Source organism: Chiloscyllium plagiosum, unplaced genomic scaffold (genome assembly GCF_037043375.1).
Source record: "Chiloscyllium plagiosum isolate Xiang-an unplaced genomic scaffold, Cpla_swu_hap1 HiC_scaffold_9, whole genome shotgun sequence".
NCBI lineage: Eukaryota > Metazoa > Chordata > Chondrichthyes > Orectolobiformes > Hemiscylliidae > Chiloscyllium > Chiloscyllium plagiosum.
The window spans coordinates 45,884,152-45,908,332 of NW_028270147.1; the positions used below are offsets into that span (position 1 = coordinate 45,884,152).

Below are 24,181 nucleotides of genomic sequence, written 5' to 3' on the forward strand. Positions count from 1 at the left end.
TTCTAGTAACAGTATATCCTCTCAAGTGAGGAAGGCAAAACTGCTTGCAAAACGTCAGGTGCGGCCTCATCAGCACCTATACAGCTGCAACATAACCTCCCTGCTTTTAAACTCAAACCCTTTAGCAATGAAAGACAAAATTCCACTTGTCATCTTAATTACCTGTTGCACCTGAAGACCAACCTTCTGTGATTCATGCAGAAGCACACCCAGATTCCCTGCACAGCAGCATCTGCTATTTCTTACCATTCAAGTAATAGTCCTTTTGACTCTTGTCCCTACAGAAATGGATGACTTCTCTATACTCTTTCCTATACTGGTCCAAAACAATTACATTGCAAATATGTATCCAGATCCATTTGGAGTTATTTTAGATTCCAATTCCACCATTTCTGGTAACACTGTCCACACTCCTATGATCATCTTTATATTTCTCCCATCTTCCTATAATCTTAATTTATGCACTCTGTAGTTACCAAATTGCCAATCAGTAGAAATAACTTTTGAACTACATTAACAACTTTTCAATTGAGTAATTGATAAGATGTCAAAATGAAAGGCAATCAAATTTCTTGATTTTATTGTCAACTTTAATAACTAATAAAGCCAACATGTCAGGGTGGAAATCTGAAATAAAACAAAACACGGAAATTATACAGATCAGAGTTCAATGATCAAGCACATAAATGCTTGCTTTAAGCTTTCAATCATTGTTATGGTAAAATTAAGAATTAAAATTACAGATTGGGAAGTGAAACATCATAACATCCAAGGCTATGGGCCTAGTGCTTGAAAGGACAAGCATAGCTTTGGCAATAGACTTGATGGGCTGAAGAGCTTCTTCTGTACTGGATGATTCTATGAGACAGACAGATGGACCACAAGGATTGAAAACTTACTAAACAGAAAGAACTTTACAAACACTTTTAAGACTGGTGTATTGTTGAAAATATAGCACTGACACATGGCAAGGTTCCACAAACAGCACATAAAAAGTGACCAGATCGTTTGTTTCAAGTGTTCAGGAATAAGTGTTAATGAGGTAATTGACAGAACACCTTTGTTCCGATTCATCTAAATCAGGGATTACCCAAGGGTGTGGATGGGATATTGAGGGAGTACCGCTGGCAGTGCAGTGATAAACCAGTGTTCCTCTCATACCATACTTTGAGAAGCCTTTTATGAAACTACAGGAAACATCTGTGAAATTTATCTTTTCATCCCAACCACTGAGCTGGATTAATTGGTATATTATCCATTTTATGCATTCAGTTTGCTACAATGAATGTACTTTATAGATGTGGGGTGGTAACAGTTTAGCAGTATTATCGCTACGATGTCAATCCAGAGTCACAGAGTCAGAGATGGACAGCATGGAAACAGACCCTTCGGTCCAACCTGTCCATGCTGACAAAATATCCCAACCCAATCTAGTTCCACCTGTCAGCACCCGGCCCATATCCCTCTAAACCCTTCCTATTCAGATACCCATCCAAATGCCTCTTAAATGTTGCAATTGTACCAGCCTCCACCACTTCCTCTGGCAGCTCATTCCATACACGTACCACCCTCTGCATGAAAAAGTTGCCCCTTGGGTCTCTTTTATATCTTTCCACCCTCACCCTAAACCTACGCCCTCTAGTTCTGGAATCCCCAACCCCAGGGAAAAGACTGTCTATTCATCCTATCCATGCCACTCAATTTTGTAGAAAGTAGCGAAATAGATGGTGACACCTTGCAAAATCTCCATATTACAGAGGAGGTGACTATTGATGATACAAATACCTCAGCAAGCGGCCCAGCAATCACTTCTCTGGCTTTCCACAGTTCTAGGTTACACCTGGTCAGGTCCTGGGGATTTATCCACATTTATGCGTTTCAAGATATCCAGCACTTCCTCCTCTGTAATATGGAGATTTTGCAAGGTGTCACCATCTATTTCGCTACTTTCTATGTCTTCCATATCCTTTTCCACAGTAAATACTGATGCAAAATACTCATTTAGTATCTCTTCCATTTTCAGCGGCTCCACACAAAGACCGCCTTGCTGATCGAGACTGGTACAGTTGAGAACAGAAACTATTCAAACAGTCAGGGCAGGCAGGGTCAAGGTAGGACTAATAAATTAAACTGCATTTATTTCAATGCAAGGGGCCTAACAGGGAAGGCAGATGAACTCAGGGCATGGTTAGGTACATGGGACTGGGATAGCATAGCAATTACAGAAACATGGCTCAGGGATGGACAGGACTGGCAGCTTAATGTTCCAGGATACAAATGCTACAGGAAGGATAGAAAGGGAGGCAAGAGAGGAAGGGGAATGGCGTTTTTGATAAGGGATAGCATTACAGCTGTGCCGAGGGAGGATATTCCTGGAAATACATCCAGGGAAGTTATTTGGGTGGAACTGAGACATAAGAAAGGGATGGTCACCTTACTGGGATTGTATTTATAGACCCCCTAATAGTCAGAGGGAAATTGAGAAACAAACTTGTAAGGAGATCAACATGCAATAATGTTAAAATAGACCCAACACAGAACCATTGATCAGACACGTGAAACCATAAAAACCTTGATCACTGAGAACTCTGGTGCCAAATGTGAACTCTTCAAGTAGCAGGTAAAAAGACTCCAACACACAACCAGAATTTATTTACAGCACAGGAAGAAATGAGACATGCTAACCTTTTAATGCACACCAGCAAAGAAAACATCTTAAATCGGAGACTAATTGACATGGTTGTGGGCGGCACGGTGGTGGCACAGTGGTTAGCACTGCTGCCTCACAGCGCCAGAGACCCGGGTTCAATTCCCGCCTCAGGCGACTGACTGTGTGGAGTTTGCACGTTCTCCCTGTGCCTGCGTGGGTTTCCTCCGGGTGCTCCGGTTTCCTCCCACAGTCACAAAGATGTGCAGGGCCAGGTGAATTGGCCATACTAAATTGCCCGTAGTGTTAAGGGGTAAATGTAGGGGTATGGGTGGGGTTCGCTTCGACGGGTCGGTGTGGACTTGTTGGGCCGAAGGGCCTGTTTCCACACTGTAATCTAATCTAATCTAAAATTTAGGCTACTATTGGTTCTGCTTCAGTGGGTGAAAGAAAAGAACTCAAATTTTTAAAACCATTATTATTCTTTTTAACTGAAACTGCACAAATTTATAGAACTGGAGGCTGTTGGATGACAATTACTTTACTACTTATTCAGGGTTCAATCCAATCCCTTTCATTGACTGGTTACTGATTAAAAAGGAGTCTATGAACCACATACAAAACATTAAACAACCAAGTTCACTTGCTTCAATATTCATTATTTTTCTCATATTCCTCCTCCCTCTGACCAGTTAAAGTTGGCATGCTGACCTACACTAGTATTTTTGTCAATGAATTAAGCTGTATTCAGACATTCCATGCTCTGGATTCTCCACAGAGACTATTTCCACATTGAATACTGATGAACAATCACTTGGAGCTGCAGCTCGAGATGGCCATGTTGTCAATACTCAAGGAATGGCGAGGGGAGCCTGGAGATGCAATTACAGGATTGAAATGAGTAGATAAGTGCTGATCATTTATCTCATTTGCATAAGCGTAAGTTCACTGGTTCAGCTAGGATGTTACGAGGTTAACTTGCTTTGTTGACCTTCAAGAAATGGGATGCCCTGGGGGTAGAGTGATATTTTTCTGAGTCTTGCAGGTACAATGTAAAAAGAATGTTATCATCTCCTATTCATAATCAATAAGAACATTGCAGTTAAAATTCTGACCACATCCTGTAGTTAAAAAATCAATTTACAACAAATCTTGCCATTATGGGGTGGTTTCTGGAGATGATCAGGTCACTCACTGAACTGTCTTGAGTGGCATGTGACTATAGGGGAGTGGCTGGTGGTTGTCTTGTGGGCATAACTAACAGTGATGTGAGATTTTGTACAAAGGAAGAACTGGTTCCTTCGATCAGAGAGCTTCTCTTGACAAGCTTCGCAAGCATTGCAAAGAGTGTTAAGTAATCCTCCAAAGCTTGTACTTGCTTAATAAATTTTGACTGTTCACAGAAGTTGGTATGTTGCAGTTGCATAAAGTGTGTAAGCATCTCAAGAAAAAGAACTTAACTATAGCCCTGACCATTAGGGCATATAGTCCCATTCTCTACAGTCTGAGGGATGCTTCCCCCTTCCAGGATAAAGGCAAAACATTAACACATCTGAAGAAATTAACTTACCTTCATTCTGCTCAAATTCATCCAACACTTTGTCCAGGTTAAATGCCTCAGCCTGGAAATAGTTCTCCATTTGCCAATATTCACTACCTGCACAATACCCTCAGTCTGTCTGAACCTGTTAAGATACAAAAATAATCATTCCTTTATCAGTATCAATGTTCGATTCACTTATGAATCAAGTTGATCTAATCTGCTGTTGTTTCACATCAGTATCTACTTCTTGGGCTTCAAGTTAAATAACACTTTACTTTTAAAATCCTAATCCTCATTTTCAATCACTCCATAACCTCACAGACCCCCACCTTATCTGTGAAATTACCTTCATCAAAAAATCATCCATTCCTCCAATTCAGATCTTGGGCATATTCTATTTTAATTGCTTCACAATTGGTTACTGAAGGCTCAGCAGCCTGGGCTGCCAAAGGGGGAACCTTACCAAACCAAAGACAACTTTGACAGCAACTGGTGTGAATGGCAGGTTTGCCTTCCCACCCCCAGCATATTCCTTTTCATCCATTTGATCTTGCCATGAAACCAGCAACACACTTAGCCAGTGAGCAGCCAATTAAGACAACCAAAATCCCACTTAAGAGCCATTTACAGAACCTGAAGCATCACCCTGCTATTGGACATGACTCCAGGTGAGGGTGTTCACTTCGTTAATTTAGTGGTGCTGTACTCAAAATGATTTTCAAATGGCACAAATCAAAATGAGCACTGTTTTGCCAAATCTCTTTCACCAGGAAATATCAAAAGCTTGATGAAATTTCAGTGGTCAGTGACTCCTATACATATGTTCCACAGCTGTTCAGAAGCACTTCACTTTTCACTTTACCCAGATTGATGGGAGCTTGACTTCACATTCAGCTAAATTCTGACATTTATTTTAAAAGATGTAGAATCCACTGTGGAACTACAGCCTCAGGGATTATAAATATTTTGTGTAATTTGAAATCCTCAGTAGAAAATTAACACATTATTATGTTAGAGCCTTCAGGAACCTGAGTGTGCTGTTGCTATGGATAAGCAATACTGAATGCAAGTCCTCTAATTCATGACCAAAGCACATGAGCTGCAGTAGCTCAGATGAAGTACATGTCTCAGTACTAGTCATAAATTACATCAAAAATATATTATACAACATATAAATCTGTCAATTCATAATGCAAACTTTAATAACTAGATACTGAATGATACTGCACAACCTTATTGCCATTTTCTGATTGTTGGCATCTTGGGTATCATTCAAGTGTTTAAATGGGGTCACATTACAAATAGTTTGAGAAACACTGCTCATTGTTTTGTCACTGGTGTAGTGGTGCTACAACTGAACGAGAAACCTGGAGGAATAAGACAAAGAACTAGGGAGCTATGTAACAGAAACCAGAAGTTACTAAAGAAACTCAGGAGGTCAGCAGTAGTGGAACAAAAAAGTTAAAGTTTCAAATCCAGTGACTCATCATCAGAACTGTTAGTAGCAAAGAAAAACGTAGTTATGCTGAAATCGAATTGAGGGAGGGGGTTACACATCAGTGGACACATATGAAAAGGAGCAAGTAGAATATGGATAGCACGCCAAGATAGAAAAGCTGAATAAAAGATAATAAGACCCAAGAGTGAGGAAATAGGTTAGCTATGCTAAATCAAAGCCATCTCAATGGGCCTAGAAGTACATGACAATGGGGGACTATGCTAAAAACAACCCATGTCATAACAGGACCTGCTATAAAAGGTGGGTTAAAAAAAAAGAAAGGATGGAATAAAACCTAGAGACCTTGGCTGACCACCATGGAGATACTGCTTCAAACCCCACAACAGTTGCTGAAAGTTAAAATTCAAGTAATTTTGCTGAGGTGGCGAGAGAAAGAAAGTGGCTGTCAGGATAGTGTGGCAAAGGAGGATTGCAAGAAAATGATGCGTGCATGCGATTTAAAAGAGCAGGCGGCTGCAAGTGGTACAGAGGGTGGAAGAAGAGGGAGCTGACAGATAGGCGAAAGGAGATGGTATGGAAGAGAAAAGTTTGGACCCATCATCAACAAATAAATGCTCAGCTAATTAGGAGCCAGGAAAACTAAAAAAAAATCACAGATAATGAACACATGGCAAATGAATGTGTAATGTTAAAAGGGACAGGCTAGACATTAATGTAATATTAAAAGGGTTAAACTGCACTCTTTGGGTGGGGACGACAAGAATGCAAGTCACTCATACCCAATTAGACAGGAATTTGCTCCTACTCCCCCTTGCTACTATCAAGTTAAACTATCGCTTCCATTCAGAAATGCTTTCTGGCCAGAAGTATGTCGGACCTGCATTGTGTTGGGGAATCAGAGTCTGGAGTCAGGAAATCGTCTGCTTGATGATTTCCCAAGATTAGGCCATTAGCATTTGCATTATCTCAGAGGATGATCTCATACTGCTACTATACCTGGGGTAATAGGTGACTGACTAACTGGGGGTTGTCTTGAATGGCATGTGACTATGGGGAGTGGTCAGAGTACCTATAAGCATGGCCAACTGACCTGTCTAAAGGGGGTGTGTTTTCTTTGTTCAGGGCCTCACTTTGACTCAACCTCGCATGCCGGGAGAGGGGAGAGGAGAGAGGGGAAGGAGGGGGTCACCTAGCTTGTACAAGTTTCAATAAACTTTAACTGTTTGCAGAGGTTGGTGTGTGTGAATTGCATATCATGTGCAAAACCTCGGGAATAAACCTAACAAATGTGGAATCTCTACTTCAAGGTTGCATATATTCAAAAGCTATTATATGGAGAAAAAGGTTTTATAATGCATACAGTTAACAGCTGAATTGAAATCAGAGACTTGGGTTTTTAAAAAAGGTAACAACCACCTCAGTAAAATCTTCTTGCTTTGTTCATGTGCAATGGAAATACATTAGTTTGTGAAAGGTATGCTAACTGACATCCTGAGACACAAACCTATTTTGAAAAGGTGGTTACTAAATTATGGCTAACGTCTTATGCCAATTTAAATACTGTAGTGTCCAAACACAATGCTTTCATTAGGTTTTGTAGCTTTAGGTTTAAAGAATTGATAATTGCCAAAAGATATTGATAACTTCCTCTGACCCTGCTTTTGAGAGTTAAAATACTTCATCAGCACAGATACAGAATTAGGTAACTGCATCACCTAATAATAGAGTTAGAGAGAGTGAAAAAGGAGACCCTGAAAACCTAAACTTAGTCACTGAAAATCAAAAACTGATAGCCTTCAAGAAAATTTCAAGAAAAGCTAAAAAAAAAAAACTACTTTCATCCTGCAACCTGACTTGGTCTGGCCAACATGTGGTGCCAGACCCATGGCGGAACGCCCTCTGAAATGGATCAGCAAGCCACTCAATTCCAGGGAAACTTGGGATGTGCAACAAATTATGGCTTTGCCAGTTGTGCCTACATCCAATGAAGCAATAGAATTTATTCTAAGTCAAGAATATCAAACAGATCCATAGCCACTATGCCATTTTTGCCTGATGGTGCAAACATTTGTCAATAAGTCTGTCAACATATAACGCTTTATGTTTTTGAAATAAAATGTAACATGCTAAAGGTATAGGTAGAAATATGTAATTAATCATTTAATCAAACGTGAGGCCTAATATCTGCAACATGCTTCCCAGTTCAATTTTTCTAATGTTAATCTTCCATTTCCTGTTCTGAATCTAATTCAAATTTCAACTTTGTTAGCAAGACCTATGACCTGCATTTCCTCCCCAGTCTCATTTTCCTTTGGCAGTATTCAAGCGAATGGCTGTTACTTGCAAACATTCATGCCAATTATGACGAAGCTAAATGTGTTAAGCTCTCAAAGCATTCTCTACCCAGGAGAATTTTGAGGGTTAAGTGCTCTACTTTATACTTTCAACTGTGTTTCTCGATCAATTTATTTTTGTTAACCTAGAATCCAAATGCACAGCACTTAATATGAATTGCTAATTACACATTCACCCCAACTAAATAAAAAAACTTAAAACCAAATCCATATATCAAAGTAAATGCTATTAGGTACAGAAACAAATCAATTCCAATTTCAGCAAATTCACCAGAAACATGTAACAAACCTTGTAGTTCAACATGTGTAAGCATATTCATTGTAAATTGTCATCCATCTAAGGCACCTTTAAAAACAAACTATCACAGGACATTAATCTCTGAAAAACTTATCCAAAAATCAGTCCTTAAGATTCTCAAATGCTGTTGAAATAAACCTCGTTAGAGACAAAAAACAAAAAATCGCAAATGCTGGAATCCAAAGTAGACAGGTAGGAGGATAGAAGAACACAGTAAGCCAGTCAGCATCAGAAGGTGCAGAAGTTGACATTTCAGAAGAAGGGTGACACCCAAAACGTGGACTTCTGCACCTCTTGATGCTGCCTGGCTTGCTGTGTTCTTCCAGCCTCCTGCCTGTTGACATCGAAATAAACCAAGCAGTACTCTTGCCCTCCACTTAGCTCCAAATGGTGACTTTGCCTTCCTGATACACAACAATTTCAGTGACTGAAGTTAGCTAACTGTATCAAATCAATAAAACAAATAATCCTAAAATTCCACAGTCCTGAGCACAAAGAATATTCCCACAGAATTAGCCCGGTGATGCTTCTAAAACTTAGAACTTGGCATTCTTTCAAGAAGTTTACATTGAAAAGAATTCTAGAAGCATCACCGGGATAATAGGAATATTCTCAAACTACCTTCTACTTGGAAAAGGGTATCAGACACTTGGGGACATCAGCACCTCAGAACTATATCACTTCCTTCACTGCTGTCCCCAACTCCCTTCTTATCTACACTGTTTCACCAAGACCCAAGGACTGCAGAGATTCAAGAATGCAGCTCACCACCATCACCTCCACCTCAAGGGCAATAAATGTTGCTCTCAGAGATGCCAACAGCCCATAAATGAATAAAAATGCTATAACACTATTTATACAAAATCATTCTTTCCACCCCAATTACAACTGAAGCAGAGTAGCCTTTAACGAGCACAAAGCAGAATTTATGATCAAGGAAATGTAGATGGTCTTTAAGGAAGCAACACCTGCAGCCATGGTTAAAAAAAAGGACTAAGTCACGTCAATAATAGAAGCCACGTAAATCCATCAGTAGAACCTAGAACTGTTCCAGCATAGAAGAGAGCTTTCCATTCCACTGTCCCCATGCCGACTTCCTGCAAGAAGTTCCCCTGCTTCATGTTTCTTCCATAGCCCTGGAAAACTTTTGTTTCAAACAAAAAAAAATTATGGAGAATCCAAAGGGTTTTACAAATACATTAAGGACAAAAGGGTAACTAGGGAGAGAATAGGGCCCCTCAAAGATCAGCAAGGCGGCCTTTGTGTGGAGCTGCAGGAGATGGGGGAAGATACCAAACGAGTATTTTGCATCAGTATTTACTGTGGAAAAGGAGATGGAAGATATAGAATGTAGGGATATAGATGGTGACATCCTGAAAAGTGTCCATATTACAGAGGGGGAAGTGCTGGATGTCTTGAAATGCATAAAAGTGGATAAATCCCCAGGACCTGATCGGGTATACCCTAGAATTCTGTGGGAAGCTAGGGAAGTGATTGCTGGGCCTCTTACTGAAATACTTGTATCATCGATAGTCACAGGTGAGGTGTCGGAAGACTGGAGGATGACTACTGTGGTACCACAATTTAAAAACGTGGAAAGGCAAAGACTGATTACGGCTCGTCAACATGGCTTGACATGGGAAATCATATCTCACAAACTTGATTGAGGTTTTTGAACGAGTCAAAAAGAGGATTGATGAGGGCAAAATGGTAGACGTGATCTATATGGACTTCAGTAAGGCATTTGACAAGGTTCCCCATGGGAGACTGGTTAGCAAGGTTAGATATCATGGAGTACAGTCATTTGGATTCAAAACCGGCTCAAAAAAGATAGAAGACAGAGGGTGGTGGTGGAGGGTTGTTTTTCAGACTGGAGGCCTGTAACCAGTGGAGTGCCACAAGGATCGTTGGTGGGTCCACTACTTTTCAATCGTTTCTATAAATGATTTGGATGTGAGCATAACAGGTATAGTTAGTAAGTTTGCAGATGACACCAAAATTGGAGGTGTAGTGGACAGCGAAGGTTACCTCAGATTACAACAGGATCTTGATCAAATGGGTCAATGAGCGGAGAAGTAGTGGCAGATAGAGTTTAATTCAGATTAATGTGAGGTGCTGCATTTTGGGAATGCAAATCTTAGCAGGGCTTATACACTTAATGCTAAGGTCCTCGAGAGTGTTGCTGAACAAAGAGACCTTGGAGAGCAGGTTCATAGCTCCTTGAAAGTGGAGTCGCAGGTAGATAGGATAGTGAAGGCAGCATTTGGAATGCTTTCCTTTATTGGTCAGAGTATTGAGTACAGGGGTTGGGAGGTCATCCTGCTGCTCCGTTTCAGAGAACACCTCTGGGACACCCGGACCAACCAACCCAACCACCCTGTGGCTCAACACTTCAACTCCCCCTCCCACTCCACTAAGGATATGCAGGTCTTTAGACTCCTCCATCGCCAGACCACAATAAAACAACGGTTGGAGGAAGAGCGCCTCATCTTCCGCCTAGGAACCCTCCAACCACAAGGGATGAACTCGGATTTCACCAGTTTCCTCATTTCCCCTCCCCCCATCTTGTCTCAGTCAAAGCCATCGAACTCAGCACTGCCTTCCTAACCTGCAATCTTCTTCCTGACCTCTCCGCCCCCACCCCAGTCTGACCTATCACCCTCACTTTAACCTCCTTCCACCTATCGCATTTCCAACACCCCTCCCCCAAGTCCCTCCTCCCTACCTTTTATCTTAGCCTGCTGGACACACTTTCCTCATTCCTGAAGGGCTTATGCCCGAAACGTCGATTCTCCTGTTCCCTGGATGCTGCCTGACCTGCTGCGCTGTTCCAGCAACACATTTTCAGCTATAAATTTAAGATGCAACCACTTACACTAAATGAGCATCAAATGAGTTTTTTTTCATTCCATCAAATCTTATGAATTCCCTCATGCCAGATCGCCTTCTAACCTAATAAAAAAGATCAATCCTTAGAGATTTCTTTGCTTTGAATTCCCATAGCCAACTACAATCTAGCTGATAGGAATGTTACACCTTGGAAATATTACATTATATCTGCCAAAGTCTTTCACAACTTTTAAAATACGACAAATATACCTACTTTATTTCAATATATCTGTTCTTTTTCATAATTAGCCTATTGGAATACTAGCATTCACTTACATTAAAATGCTGACTAGGTTTGTAATCATGATGTTTAGAATGATAAAGGGATTAAATAGGGCAAAATAACTACTTATATTCATAGGGGAATTTTCAAGTGAGCTAAGTCTTAAAATTAGTGAATGAAGCAATTGAAGAGTGAAATTATGCTCATTTACAACATTAGAAGTTTCTAAACTGCTCTCCAATTGTTTCCCCTCCCACCCAAGAATAAAAATGAGATACTTTCATCAAGAGAAATGAGAAAAGTCTATTGGACTTAGGGTTAACTGGTTCTCTTCCCACAGATGCTGCCAGACCTGCTGAGTTTCGCCAGCATTGACTTTCAGATTTCCAGCATCTGCAGTACTTTACTTAATTTCACCATTGAGCTCATTCCAAATTCCTGTAACCTATTGAAGTATTGATAAACGTATGAACAAAGGTGCAATGATGTCTCAGTCTCAACTGACCTTACAACAAAATATCCCATACTCAGATTCTCAATTTCTTCCAAACATGTTTTCAAGTGATCTTTAAATTCATGGCCAAGCCACGAAGAAGAAACAACCCTCTGGCATTCGTCATCAAAACCCTCCAGAATTTTTTTTTTTTTTTTTTTAAATGCACCTCTCATCACAAACATTGAACTTTCCAGCAATTTTTTAAAAAATTCTCCCTTTACAAACGGCAAAATATAAAAGATCTTAAAATTAAAAAAAAAGGGGGGGGGATCTTGAGGAGATAAAGCTATTTCTCCAAACTGAAACTTAATGTGGCTGAGAGATCCAGATGACATGAAGACAGAAACCAATCAGAAATCCAAAGAGTTAACACTTTTTAAATAAAGGTATCTCTCAGAAAAAAGGAGACAGAGACTAAACTGCTACTGCTATGGAGAAGCCGATGTTTGTTTAGGCTGTCAACAAGCAGGGTGCTTGTGATAGTTTGCCTTTTGCTCAGAAGAACAGATGAGGCTCTCAAAAGTAAGTTGCAGGGTACACTTTTCAGAGAGAAATTGTATCTGGTAAAACGTAGGCTGAGTGGAATATATTTTGATGACCACTGAAGTTTTTGTCATTGTGCAGTGGGCACAGGCGCCAGAGTGTGACTGTGGAAGTGTTCTTATAATATACACACCTGCAAGAAATCCATGCATTTCTTTTAAAAAAAAAACGTGCTCCATAAGACATTGTTAAAAATCACAACACCAGATTATGGTCCAACAGGTTTACTGGCATCTCAACATTCAGGATTCCGGACAGAATATACAAGGAGAAACTATTCCTGCTCAGAACACGATCGATAAGATCTGCTCTGGGTCTGACCATGCCTTCAATAGTTTTAGCTTTCTCTATTGAATAAGCTGACTTTGGATGTTAGTTTTTTTGAGTAATAGGTTTGATTCCATGCTGTACAGCTCTATCAGTCCACTCATCCATGCCGACCAGATATCCTAAATTAATCTCGTCCCATTTGCCACTATTTGGTCTATATCCCACCAAACCCTTCTTTTTGGTATACCCATCCAGATGCTTTTTAGCTTTCAGGGTAGTATTTTAGCACGGATAGAAGATTGGCTAACTAATAGAAGACAGTTTGGGAAAAGGATGCATTTTCAGAATGGCAACCTGTAACTAAAGGAATTCCACAGGGGTCAGTGCTGGGGTCACAATTATTTATAACATACATCTTAATGAGACTTAGTTGAGGAAAGCAAATGCACTATCAGAGAGTTTGTAGGCAACAAAAAGAGGGACATAAACAGGTTACATCAATGGGCAAAAAAGGACTAGATTGGGTTGGGAGATCTGATCGGCATGGATGGGTTGGACCGAAAGATCCGTTTCCATGCTTTACATCTATGACCATAACATGGTTTTGTGTGATCGTATGCACTTTGCAGGAAGAATTGAAAAGCTAAATATTATTTGAATGGAGAAAGACTGTAGAATTCTGCGGCTCAGGGGGATTTGGAGTTGGAGGTGCAAGTGCATGAACCTCAAAAAAACTAACATCCAAAGTCAGCTTATTCAATAGAGAAAGCTAAAACTATTGAAGGCATGGTCAGACCCAGAGCAGATTTCAGTGAACAGTTCTGGTCCCTTTATCTAAGGAAATATTTACTGGCATTGGAGGCCTACAGACTTTCACCTGCAGGATCAAGTATGTATATAAATTTGCGTATTTCAGCAAGATCCTCACCACCTTCAATTACCTTAGACTTATTAGGCATGATATTATTTTCTCAAATGCCAATTTTTAAAAACCTTCCTTAAAAATATAATTTGCAATCTGATGAAACAAGTTAAGGAATTGGTTTGTGCAAAAAGAATTCAACAATATATCTGGGGAAGGTAATGGTATAAAAGGTATTGTCACTGGACTAGTAATTCAGCAACACAGATAAACGTTCTGGTTTGAATCCCAACATCATGGAGGACAGAATTTAAATCTAATAAAATCTGGAATTAAAAAGTCTAATAATGACCATGAAACCATTGTCGACTGCTGTCAAAACCCATGTGATTCACTAATTTGCTTTAGGAAAGGAAAACTGTCGAACTTACCAGGTCGAGACGATGTGTGACTCCAGACCCAGAGGAATGTTCTTGAATCTTAACTGTCTCCCAAGATAGCCAAACAAGCCAATCAGTTGTATCAATCATTTAAACATTTTAAGAAGTGAAAAACACAGACCATCCGGCACTAACTTAGACACCAGAAATGACAATAACAAATTCAGTCCCGTCAGCCGTGCCAAAGTTCTCAACAAAATCTGGGGGAATAGTGCCAAAACAGGGAGGGTTTAACCGTCACATTCACTCAATCACACCTTACACACAAATGTCCGGCACTATCACCATCCCTGGGTAAGTGTTGTCCAACTGTCAGAACAGACATTTGAGGTGGTGCACAGTGGTATGTGGCAAGGAAAGAGTTGCCTGACAGTCCTCAGCATTGACTCATGAACCCATGAAGTCTCCTCACATCAGGTCAAACTTAGGCAAGAAAACCTCCTGCCCCCATCTTGGCTAATGAATAAATACACTTCCATGATGAATACCACTTGAGGTGGCAAGTGTGAAGAATGTACTCTGGGTGGGTATCTTCAATGTCTACCAGACAAGGTATCTTGGCAACATTACTACGGACAGAGCTGGTCAAGTCCGAAAGGTCATAGCACTCAAATGGGGGGAGGGAAGCAAGAGTTAACATACATGACCTCATCCTCACTAATCTGCCAGGTACAGAAACATCTGTCCATGGGAGGACCAGGAACAGTGACCATTGCACTGTCCCTGTTGAGACAAAATCCAGTATTCACATGAAGGACACCATCCATCATGTTGTGTGGCACTATATTAAACAGTGTAGACTTTAAACAGATCAGGCAACTCAAAACTGGGTCTTCATGGGGTGCTGTAGACCATCGGCAGCAGAATTTTACAACAATTGCAACCTCTTGGCCTGCCATAACTTCCCATTCTACTATGGCCATCAAGTCAGGAAACAAACTCTGGTTCAATCATTAATGTAGGTGGGCATGCCAGCAGCAGACATACCTAAAAATGAGTTATCAACCTGGGTGAAGCAACAGAACAATTACTTGGATGCCAAGTAGAATAAGCAGCAAATGCTAGATAGCTCTAAATGATTTTGTAACCAATGAATCAGGTTGAATATGGTGGGCAATATGGTGGATAAATCGCCACAAATTACTTTTCCTCAATGATGGGGAAGCCCAGCACATCACTGCAAAGTGAAGACCGAAGTAGTGACAACAATCTTCAGCCAGTCATGCCAAGTGGATGATCCATCTCAGCTTCATACAGACATCTGCAGTATCAGAGATGCCAGCATTCAGTAAATTCAATTCATTCAAGATATCTCTAGAGGCAGTAAATATTACAATGGCTGTGACATGGACAATATTCTAGCAAGAGTACCAAAGATGTGCACCAGGACTAGCCACACCAATTGCCAAGTTGTTGCAGTATAAACTGCAATCTAGCAGACAATGTAAAAAATTTGAAAAGTGTGGTGCTGGAAAAACACAGCAGGCCAGGCAGCATCCGAAGTGCAGGAGAATCATTCCTGAAGAAGGGCTTATGCCCAAAACGTCGATTCTCCTGCTCCTCGGATGCTGCCTGGCCTGCTGTGTTTTTCCAGCACCACATTTTCAACTCTGGTATTCGAGCATCTGCAGTCCTCACTTTTTCCAATGTAAAAAAATTTCCCCAGCATGTCCGGCACATGAAGAGCAAGTCAAATCCAACCCAGCCAACTCATCAGTCTACTCTTGATCAGTGGTCAGGGTACGTGTCATCGACAATGCTGTCAAGGAGCAGTTGCTTAGCAATAACCTATTCTGTGTCTTGCTTCCACAGGACACACAGCTTCCGGCTTCGTTACAGCTTGGTCCAAACATGGATAAAACAGCTTAAACTCTAGAGGTGAGAGGAGACTGCACACAGATGAGTCCTGCACATTAAGGTCATATTCAATAGAGCATGGCAAAGAACCACAGCAAGCATGGAATTAATGGGAATCAGGAGAAAAAGTCTCTCCAAGTAGGACTCTTAGCAATTCAGGATGGCTGCCAAACTAGCAGAGGCAGGCTGCTTCACCAGCACCATTGGCGGCTATTGGGAGGCTGCAGAGGGGAAAGGCGGCAGCTACACATTAAAGGCATTGTTCAAGGACAGCCAATAAATTCTTTATATGTGCCAGAACCTGGAAAATCAATTCTGGTGAACAAAATGGGGAAGCTCCACCAACAGTGGTGGGTGCACTGAGGTAGCCATGGCAGTAAGTGCGTCAGTCTCTGGGAAAAATTTAGTGTTGTGACATCCTAACTCTCACTATTCCAATTATTCTTCAATCATGTGCTTGCTGTTCTATTCTGGCTCCTGGTTAAGCCAGCCTTGATTTTAACATGCTCTTTATTTACACACCCTTCCATGACTTCACCTATCCCAATCTCCAATTGTTTCCAGTCCTCTAACACACAGATATGAGCATTGCTAAAATTCTGCCTTAAACATTCCCAACTTCAATCATTCAATTGCTGAACTTCACCTTAATTTCTAAATTCTGGAATTCCCTCCTCAAATCTGTCTCACCTTCAAGATATTTGAAATGTTTTCTCATCTGCCGAATAGCCCCACGTGCAACTCAAAAGTCACATTTTTGTTTGATAACACTCCTGTGTTATTGGAACATTTATTTATAGAAGAATCTTAAACGTAATGAAAAGTAGTTGTTGAGAAGAAATTTCACATATTTCAACTGTCAAAACAAATGAAAACTGTTCTCACTGATTTTCATGCTTTCTTTCTTACTAGCATTTTCAGGTACGAAGGCCGGAAAATCAGTGAGAACAATTTTCATTTCTGGTCTTGACAGTTGTAATGTGTGAAATATTTTTTCAACAACAACTTTTATTTATAGAAGAATTCTGTCTAGCTTGCCTGTACTCCTAGCTATAGGCATTGGCCATTTGGGAAAGGCATAGGAGTCCACAAGTCAATGGCCCACGTCTATAGATAGGAGAACAGGCAAGCTAGACTGGATTGAGTACAAGACAGAACCAAGAAGAGAAATGTTGACCAAATTCTTCTCCTTGAACTGACAGAACCAATTATAAAGCTTCTACAGTTATATCAGCTGAAACAGAAACAGTACTGAACATATAATGTTTCTGATCCACATAGTTCATCTGAGTGGCTAAACATCAGAGCTAATTTATGCTTGGGATAAATTAGTCATTCATTGTCTAAAACTAATATCGAAGAGTTTTTGAAATGTAAAAAGAAACATTTAAATAAATGAAATGAGCTTTTGGGTCATTTGGTAACAAGGTTATTGCAACTGCAGTTGCTTTACTATAATTTTGCATATCTGATCATGCATATGCATTACCTGCTTCTTCCTCTATTTGTCACTGTCCAGTCAGAATCAGATGTACAGTACAGAAACAGACTGTTACAGAAACAGATTAAGGTGAAGTTCAGCAATTGAATGATTGAAGTTGGTCCAACGCGTCCGCACTGACTAGATATCTTGTCACATTTGCCAGCACATGGCCTATATCTCTCTACACCCTTCCTATTCACATACCCATCCAGACACCCTTTAAAAAATGTTGTAAATTGCACCAGCCGCCAGCATTTTCTCTGGCAGCTTATTCCACAAACACCTGATTTCTCAGCACCAGAACCTCACCTTGCAACATATTTCATAATTTTTAGATATTAGATATTGTAATCACTCTGCAGATAACAAAGTAAAATGTATTAATGATAAGTAACCTTTAGAGTGAGTGAACTGTTGTCATAGTACTTAATGGAAATTATAGCACAAGTGTTATTGACCAGATCAAACATCCTCAAAACATATCAAAGAGATAGCCTTTACACCAATTTTTAGCTTATTTAAAGGCAAGGCTAAGACGCTGTGCTCCAAATGCGATTTTATTGATCAAACTATGCTGTAAGCAAAGCACACTTCATTCTTACACCACAGTTACAATACAAAACAAAAAAAGAAAATTGGTCATAACTTTAGCTCTTTCAAAATGCTTAACTAAATATTTAATTCCCTGGGCCGCCTCCACCACCAAATTCAAGCCACCCAATGTCTCGAGGAAGAAAGCCTCATCTTCCGCCTTAGGATCTCCAACTACATGGCATCAACATCATCTATTTCCTCATCTCCCCTTCCCCCACCTCATCATGGATCCAACCCTCTAACTCGGCACCACCCTCTTGAATTGTCCTACCTGTCCATCCTCTTTCCCACCTATCCACTCCACCGTCCCCTCAGACTTATCATCCCCCACCTGCATCTACCAGTCATCTTCCCAGCTACCTTCCCCCTCTACCGGCACATTTATGTAATTCCCCTTCCCCACCTCAGCCCCTTTTCCTTTCCCATCCCACCCCCCCATGAACATTCCTGAGGAAGGGTTATACCCAAAATTTAGACTCTCCTCCCGCTCCTTGGATGCTGCCTCACCTGCCTAGCTTTCCAGCACCTCACTTTTGAAAACTGCTCAATATAGCAGCATCCCATAAACACAACCTTGGCAAGAGCAAAAATCAGCAAAACAGATTTACTTCACTATCTCCTCCAATTCAGGATAAGGAACTCTGCCAGGAAGAATATAGAAGCAGAGAGAGAATTCAAACTTTTGTAGCAGTAGAGAGCACTATATCTAGTAGATTAAACTCAAAAACCCTAACTTCACTATCTGAAAGCAAAACTAAAAAGCTTGGATCTGTACGAGCCGGATTCTACCTACGCATGATTCTTTCATCGACTTTTTTCTTAAAAACCCCAAAGCTATTTACTCTACTTTCCATGCAGCAGACACTTTGACACCAGGTATACAACAGTCACAAGTGTAGTGCTGGAAAAGCACAGATCAGGCAGCATCTGAGGAGCAGGAGAATGGAGGTTTCGGACATAAGCCCATCATCAGGAATGAGGCTCCTGGGAAGAGTGTGGCCCTGAGCTGAGGCAGACTGACTGTCTGGGAAAGTGTGGCCCTGGTATACAACACCATCTTCAAGAGAAACAGTACAAAACAAATCTCTTACAGGTACAACTCATACACTTGTGAGATGACATAACTATGAAGAGAAACTGGACAAACTTGGTTTGTTTGACATTTCAAGTGAAAAGGATGAAGGCCGACCTGATCAAAGTATACAAAATTATGAGAGTTGTAGTTAGCATGGATAGGCGTACTTTGAATGGATAGTCGCAGTTTCACCAGGTAGAACTTGAACAAACTGAATTTGAGAATAATAAGGTGTTGGCAGGCTTTTAAACAAGTGGACAAATCTCCAAGAACAGAAGAATAGTCTGCCACACTGCTGTGGGAGGCAAGGGAGAAGACTGCAGAGGCATTGACCCTAAATTTTTAATTCCTCTCTGGCCCAAGAGGAGGTGCCAGAGGACTGAAAAAACAGCTAATGTGGCTCTGGTATTTAAGAGGAGCTATAGAGATATGCCAGAGAACTACAGACCAATGTGTCTCACATTGGTGGTGAAACTATTGCAACATTAAAGAGTTAGTTTGCTCTGCTGACCTTTAGGAAACTGGATTAGATTAGATTAGATTAGATTATTTAGAGTGTGGAAACAGGCCCTTCAGCCCAACAAGTCCACACCGCCCCGCCAAAGCGCAACCCACCCATACTCCTACATCTACCCCTTACCTAACACTACGGGCAATTTAGCATCGCCAATTCACCTGACCTGCACATCTTTGGACTGTGGGAGGAAACCGGAGCACCTGGAGGAAACCCACGCAGACACGGGGAGAATGTGCAAACTGCACACAGTCAGTCGCCTGAGGCAGGAATTGAACCCGGGTCTCTGGTGCTGTGAGGCAGCAGCTAGGGTGGGATGCCTCTGATTTGCAGGGAAGATTATAAGGAAATCACATTCCCATCTCTTTGCATTTGCATGGCCATTTACTAGTTATTCAAAAGCTATTTACATCGTCATTTCCTACTATTTACATATTGATTTCTGAATAGGGGGTGAGCAAGAACATTACAGTTGGAATTTGACTATTCCCTGTAGTTAAATAAATACAATTCACACCAGACCTCGCCATTAAGGGATGATTTGCATTACATTGTTTCTGGAGGTGAGGTGGTCACTGCATTGGGTCTTGAGTGGCACTAGACTGAGTTCTCTTGTGAGCATTACTAATTGTGAAGTAAAGATTGTGTAAAGGAAGGACTGTTTCCTTTGTTCAGGGAGAGCTTCCCTGGACATGCCTCACAAGCATGCCGAAGAGTGGTCAGGGTCTCTCCAAAGCTTGATAAATTTTACTTATTCACAGAAGTCAGTGTTGCAGCTGCATCAAGTATGTACAAATCTCAGGAAAAAAAGAGAGCTTAACACTATCAAAAACAATTCTGAAGGAGATCTATCTCCACTTGGGAAAGGCAAGGCCTGATCAGGGATCGTCAGCATGACTTTGTCAGAGGAAGGTTATACCAAACATGCGATTGAATTTTCTGTGGTGGTGACCAGTTGCACAGATGGACATAACGCAGTTGATATATTCGTATGGATTTGAGCAGAGTCTTTGGCAAGGTGCCACATGGGTAAATGCAAGAAAGTAAATGCACATGCGATATAGGACCCTTTGCTAAAATGAATTCAACATAGTCTCCTAAAACTGAGGCAGAGGGTGATGATAGAAAGCTGCATTCGTGACCAGGTGTGTGGATGGGCTGAATACTAAGTTTGCAGATAACACAGAAGATTGGTCAGTAATTAACAGTGAGGTGGAGTGCCTTGGCCTACAAGATATAAGCAGAATAGTCAAATGAGCAATAAGAAACACATGGAAATTAACAATGAAAAGAGAGGGGTGAAATTACTACGAAAGTGTATCAAAAATGAGGTATTGAATGACTTGAAACTAATGTTGTGTGAACCAAAGGGACCTTAGGAGTGTTTGTCCATAGATCTCTGAAGGTGGAAGGGCATGTTATTAGGTTGGTGAAAAAGGCATATGGGACATTTGCCTTTATTAATCAAGGCACAGATTCTAAAAGCAGGGAAGTCGAGTTGGAGTCGTATAGACCACAGCTAGAGTATTTCGTGCAGTTCTGGTTGCCACATTTCAGAAGCGATTGCACTGCAAGCAACTCAGAGGAGACTTATCAGGGTACTGTACAGGATGGAAAATTTAAGTTTGAAGAAAGGTTGGATAGGCGTGGGTTGCTTTCAGGGTAAAAAAAAAAATCAATGACTGCAGATGCTGGAAACCAGATTCTGGATTAGAGTGGTGCTGGAAAAGCACAGCAGTTCAGGCAGCATCCGAGGAGCAGGGAAATTGATGTTTCGGGCAAAAGCCCTTCGTCAGGAAAGAGGCAGAGTGCCTTGAAGGGTGGGGAGAAAGTAGCAGAGTACAAAAGGTGAGTGGGGGTGGAGATGAAGGCGATAGGTCAGAGAGGAGTATGGAGTGGATAGGTGGAAAGGAAGACAGGCAGGTAGGACAAGTCATGGGAACAGTGCTGAGTTGGGTTGCTTTCACTGGAGCAGGGAAGACTGAAGCAATCTGTTAAGGTATACAAGACTATTTGGGACTTGGAGAGAATGGATAACAAGCAGCTGTTCCTCCTGGGAAAGGTCAGTCACAAGGAGACATGGGTTCAAGGTGAGGAGCAACAGGATTAGGGGAGGATGTGAGGAAAGATTTTGCCTAGATGATGATGACGACGACGACGACAACAAGTCTGTAATGCGGTGCCTGGGTTGGTGGTAGAGGCAAATTACTTCACATGCTTCTAAAATGTACATGGATGAGCACTTAAAATTCACAGACATATACAGTATAGAAACAGACTCCTCGGCCCAACTCATCCATATAAACCAGGTTTCCTAAACTGAACTAATTTCATTTGTCTGCACTTGGCCCATATCCCTCTAAACCTTTCCCATCCATGTACCTATCTAAATGTCTTTTAAAATGTTATTACTGTATTTGCCTATCCCACTTCTTCTGGCAGCTCGTTCCATACATACACCACTCTTTGCACAAAAAAGCTGTCCCTCAGACCCCTTTAAAATCCTTCCCCTCTCATCTTAAAATGTATGCCCTCTTGTTTTGGACTCCTCTAACCTGGAGAAAAGACCTTGGCTATTAACCTTATCTATGCCCCTCATAAACCTCTAATGTCACCCCTAAGCCTTCGACACTCCAGGGGGAAAAATGCCCCAGCCTCTAGGGCAGCAAGGTGGCTCACTGGTTAGCACTGCTGCCTCACAGCACCAGGGACACAGGTTCGATTCCAGCCTCAGGCGACTATGTGTGGAGTTTGCACGTTCTCCGTGTCTGCATGGATTTCCTCCAGTTGCTCCGGTTTCCTCCCACAGTCCAAAAGATGTGTAGGTCAGGTGAATTGGCCATACTAAATTGCCCATAGTGTTAGGTGCATTAGTCAGGGGTAAATGTAGGCAATGGGTCTCGGAGGGTTACTCTTCAGAGTCACTCTTCAGAGGATCGGTGTGGACTTATTGGGCTGAAGGGCCTGTTTCCATACTGTGGGGAATCTAATCTAATCTGCCAATGTTTCTCCTTATAACTCAAACCTTCAAGACTTGGTAAAATCCTTGTAAATCTTTTTAGCACCCTTTTCAGTTCAATAACATCCTTCCTATAGCAGGGTATGCAGTACTCCAGGATATGCAGAATTCCATATGTGGCCTTTACATCCAGTGGTATGTTATGATTGGTCAAAGCACTGAAGTTGCACAATGAAGGCAAGCATGCCAAACATCTCCTTCACCACCCTGTCTACCTCTCACACCTCTTTCAAGGAACTATGTACCTGTACACCTAGTCTTGCTGTTCACCAATACTATCCAGGTACCTACCATCCACTGTGCAAGTCCTGCACCAATTTGTCTTACCAAAATGCAATACCTCATCTTTATATGCGTTAAACTCCATCTATCATTCCTTGGCCCACTGGATCAGCTACCTGTTAGAAAACCTCTTCACTGACCACTATACCACCAACTTGGACGCCATTCACAAAACCATGCCTCCTATAATCTCATCTAAATGGTTTATAGAAATGAAAAACAACAGTGGATCCAGTATCAATCCTTGTGGCACACTGCTGGTGACAGGCTTCCAGTCCGAACAACAACCTTCCACCACCACCCTGTCTCCGACCATCAAGCCAATTTGGTATCCAATTGGCTTGCTCTCCCTGGATCCCATGTGATCTTACTAACCAGTCTACTGCGTGGAATACTGTTGGAGGCCTTGCTAACGAACATGTCAGATCAACATCTAACACTTCATCTAGCTTCTTGGTCACAGCTTCAAAAAAAAACCAAACTCAAATTTGAGAGATACGATTTCTCACACAAAGCCATACATCATAACATTCAAGGCTGTGGGCCAAGTGCTAGTAAATGGGATTAGGTTGAAAGTCATGTTTCTCATGTCAGTGCAAACTCTATAGGACAAAGCACCTCTTCTGCACTGTACGATACTAGAAATGCGAATTACAAAAGGGACAATGGTTCAAAGTAAAAAGTTGCTAAAGGCACTGTGAGAAGGTTTTTTTTAAAAATTATTTTTAAATACAGGAGGGTGGTTAAGTGCCTAGAATGCGCTGGCAGTGAAGGCAGATGCAATAGCAATGTTTAAGAGGCATTTGGGCAGATACATGAATACGCAAGGAATAGAGAGATATTGACCACACCGAGGCAAAAGGCATCATGTGTCAGCAAAGTCTCGGTGGGCCAAAAGGATCTTTTCCTGTGCTGTATTGTTATTTGCTTTTTGTTCTAATTTGTATGCATTCCAAAACATTGGCTGGTTTATGTGGTTAATGACATCCAGAGGAAGAAGCCTGTTAATTACTAGTTTGACGTACTGAACAGATAAGTCAACCTTCCATTATCCCTGAAGAGCATCATTTGGCTCAGATTAAAATTCTGCTTCATCTCCTGAAAAACAGCCTGCTCATAATCACTGGGAAGCAGCACAATTAAGAAGAGCCACACAGCCAAAGCTAGAGAGCTGCTAGTGCCCAAAGTATAATGCCCCAATATTAATCAATATCCACAAGAAAGGGAATTAAACTGAAGAAAACTGGAGGAATATTAAATTGGCTTTCTATTTTAGGTAGAGAAAACAAAAACTGTTGTTTAATGGAACTGCATCTTTCATGTACCAACTTCA

The 24,181-nt window shown here is 41.2% G+C and overlaps 1 protein-coding gene across 4 annotated transcripts in view; it reads right to left on the reverse strand.

Annotated features, from left to right (window-relative positions):
* LOC122554333 (zinc finger FYVE domain-containing protein 9-like) overlaps positions 1-24,181 on the reverse strand; it is a 117,408-nt gene that overhangs the window by 73,496 nt on the left and 19,731 nt on the right. For 3 of the 4 annotated variants that reach the window (XM_043699190.2, XM_043699191.2, XM_087990599.1), the window contains one exon: positions 4,218-4,332. The exons of the other annotated variant lie outside the window; for it this stretch is intronic. In XM_043699190.2, coding sequence (XP_043555125.1) covers positions 4,218-4,287 — 70 coding nt within the window. In that variant the 5' untranslated portion in view covers positions 4,288-4,332. Of the gene's footprint in view, positions 1-4,217; positions 4,333-24,181 lie in introns of those variants that run through there. 4 annotated transcript variants of the gene reach the window in all.